This window comes from Penaeus japonicus, unplaced genomic scaffold, assembly GCF_977035675.1.
Source record: "Penaeus japonicus unplaced genomic scaffold, GWHDUDI00000001_assembly GWHDUDI00000002, whole genome shotgun sequence".
NCBI classification, from domain to species: Eukaryota; Metazoa; Arthropoda; class Malacostraca; order Decapoda; family Penaeidae; genus Penaeus; species Penaeus japonicus.
The window spans coordinates 32,877,023-32,880,165 of NW_028234404.1; the positions used below are offsets into that span (position 1 = coordinate 32,877,023).

Genomic DNA, 3,143 nt, shown 5'->3' on the forward strand with positions numbered 1-3,143 from the left:
GTCTCTCTTTCTCTGTATGTTCTCTCTTTCTTTCTCTCTCTCTCTCTCTCTCTCTCTCTCTCTCTCTCTCTCTCTCTCTCTCTCTCTCTCTCTCTCTCTCTCTCTCTGTATGTTCTCTCTTTCTCTCTCTCTGTTTGTCTGTCTCTCTCTCTGTATGTCTGTCTGTCTGTCTCTCTCTCATTCTCTCTTACTCTCTCTCTCTCTCTCTCTCTCTCTCTCTCTCTCTCTCTCTCTCTCCTCCTATTTCTCTCTCATCCTCTCTCTCTCTCTCTCTCTCTCTCTCTCTCTCTCTCTCTCTCTCTCTCTCTCTCTCTCTCTCTCTCTCTCTCTCTCTCCTCTCCTTCCTCTTCCTCTCTCTCCTCTCCTTCCTCTCACTCTCTCTCCTCTCCTTCCTCTCCCTCTCTCTCCTCTCCTCTCTCTCTCTCTCCCTCTCCCTCTCCCTCTCCCTCTCCCTCTTCCTCTTCCTCTTCCTCTTCCTCTCTCTCTCCCTCTCTCTCTCTCTCCCTCTCCCTCTCCCTCTTCCTCTCCCTCTTCCTCTCCCTCTCCCTCTTCCTCTTCCTCTCCCTCTCCCTCTCCCTCTCCCTCTCCCTCTTCCTCTCCCTCTCCCTCTTCCTCTTCCTCTCCCTCTCCCTCTCCCTCTTCCTCTTCCTCTTCCTCTTCCTCTCCCTCTCTCTCTCTCTCTCTCTCCCTCTCCCTCTCCCTCTCCCTCTTCCTCTCCCTCTCCCTCTCTCCCCTCTTCCTCTCCCTCTCCCTCTCTCACCTCTTCCTCTCCCTCCCTCCCCTCTTCCTCTCTCTCTCTCCCCTCTCCTTCCTCTCCCTCTCCCTCCCTCTTCCTCTCCCTCTCCCTCTCTCCCCTCTTCCTCTCCCTCTCCCCCCTCTTCCTCTCCCTCTCTCTCTCTCTCTCTCTCCCTCTCCCTCTCCCTCTCCCTCTTTCCCTCTCCCTCTCCCTCTCCCTCTTCCTCTCCCTCTCCCTCTTCCTCTTCCTCTCCCTCTCCCTCTTCCTCTCCCTCTCCTTCTTCCTCTCCCTCTCACTTTAAAAATGTATCTTGTCACCTTGGGAGGAGTGAGGGTATGGCACTCAAACGATTCTGGTAAATTAGTCTAGATGTGTATTACTTTTTTGGTCGATGTCCTTTCAATTCTGTTCACTTGTGTTTATCCTTTTCTGTTTTTTATACTATTATCGTCTCTTTCTTTCTCTTTCTGTCTTGTCTCTGTCTGTCTCTCTCTCTCTCTCTCTCTCTCTCTCTCTCTCTCTCTCTATCTATCTATCTATCTATCTATCTCTTTCCGTTTGTCTATCTATCCGCATGTCTCGTCTTCTTTCTATTCACCATTCCTTCTTTTCGTCGTGTTCATGATTACTCTCCTCCCGACCATCAATATATTTTGATCTCTCCTCACCCGCTTGCTCCTGAAACAAAGAAATCCTTGTGTTACAGGTAGAGGCCGCCGTGTCATCTCGAGCCTCGGTGTGTCCGCGCCGCTACACTTACGTTGGCGGGAAATGTCTTCTCGCCATGCCCTCCGTGTCCGCCACCTGGGAAGCCGCGAGAGTCCTTTGCCACAACGCAGACGGAGGGGAATTGGCTCTCCTTCCTGAAACCTCGTCTCTAGCGGCCGTCACGCCCTTCCTCTTCCCCGCCCACGACCCCGCAACGTCGGTATCCTTCTGGGTGGGCGGGAAGAGCCGAGGAGGAGCCGAAGAGTGGTCGTGGGTCGATGGGTCTCCCGTCCGAGTAGAGATGAGCGTGTTGCTGCCGTCCCTGCTGCAGGAGGAGGAGGAGGAGGGGGCCGGGGGCGGGAGCGAAGAGTGCCTGGCGCTGGTTGAAGGAGGGCGTGACGAGGCCCTCCTTGTGGCTACTTCTTGCTGGGGTTCTCGGGGCGCCCTCTGCCAGCGCGCTCCGACCGAGCCCTTCGCCGTTCGCCCTACGGTCGCGTCTGCCCCGACGGAGGACGAGGCCACACCGTCCATCATTGCCTTTCACGATAATGCCTTCGACCTCGATGGCCGGGATTTCAGCCTCGCAGACGTAATCTTTTAGGAATTGAGGAAATAAAGGAAAAACACACATTTACGAATGTGCCTCTTGGTGAACACAGACACAGTAACGTGTGCACAGTTACAATAAAATAAATGTTGAACTTTTTTTAGTCATATTCGGTTTTCCTCTATTGTTGTGGCTGTATTTCATTGCATCTCATGATGTGCACTTTTACTGTTTATTCTTTTCATCACTGCAATAAAGACCTGAATTACATAATTCCAGTCAATAAGAAAAGCATCTGGGCGACATAGAGCACAGTGATAAAATCTTCATGCCACTGCAGTCAAGTGGTTAGGTTAGTTAATTAATAATGATAGCCTTTACTTTTTCAATTGTTCCTCTTTGAATGTTTTACTGAAGTCGTGTTTGAACAATAAATCTCGTATTTCAGTCAATGAAATCCAGCATTTTCCTTGTGATTTCATTTCAAAGTCAATAATAATGATTCATGGAAATCACGTATTACTGTGCCAATTAATATTGCATGACGTGACAATTTTAATTTTATGTTCATAGAAGACTATAATGGTTTTCACTTTCTCTTCAATATAGTTTTCGGTTTTACCAAATCTTAAATGTGTTACCCTTATATGAATTAATTCTTCGGAAGATAAACCTACATACTATATATCTGAAAGCATAAACGCACAGATGTGCATTGGTACACACATATGAATATAAATGGCTGCATATACGGATATGCATGTGAATTCACTTTCGTAAATATATATCTGTTTGTAACAATGTTTGTAAACCCAGATGACATGTGTTCCAATAAACAATTTACTTTATCTTGTCTTTCCTTTATATATATCATCATACAGATCTAAAAAAAAACACGTATTTCTATAAACGTGAGTAAAGCTCATAAACATAAATTAGTAAGCACACATATCTATCTATACATCCATCTTACGAATAAGTGTCGGATCAGTAACGCAAGAAAGAGTCACCCAAGTTTTAATCCTTCGTTCACATCTCTTTCTACTTGCCGATGACACCACCGTATTTCATTCTATAAGCTTAGGTATACGATGTGATATATTCAACATAATATTGGTTCATATCAAAGCAGTAACTAACTTTTTCTTGAAT

General features: G+C 46.8%; 1 protein-coding gene across 1 annotated transcript in view; it reads left to right on the forward strand.

Annotated features, from left to right (window-relative positions):
- Positions 1-2,839, forward strand: part of LOC122261949 (uncharacterized) — a 10,320-nt gene extending 7,481 nt beyond the window's left edge. Inside the window, exon 5 of the mRNA XM_043029800.2 lies at positions 1,443-2,839. Within this exon, the coding sequence (XP_042885734.2) occupies positions 1,443-2,045 (603 nt within the window). The 3' untranslated portion in view covers positions 2,046-2,839. The remainder of the gene's footprint in view (positions 1-1,442) is intronic.
- Positions 2,840-3,143: the final 304 nt, after the last annotated feature.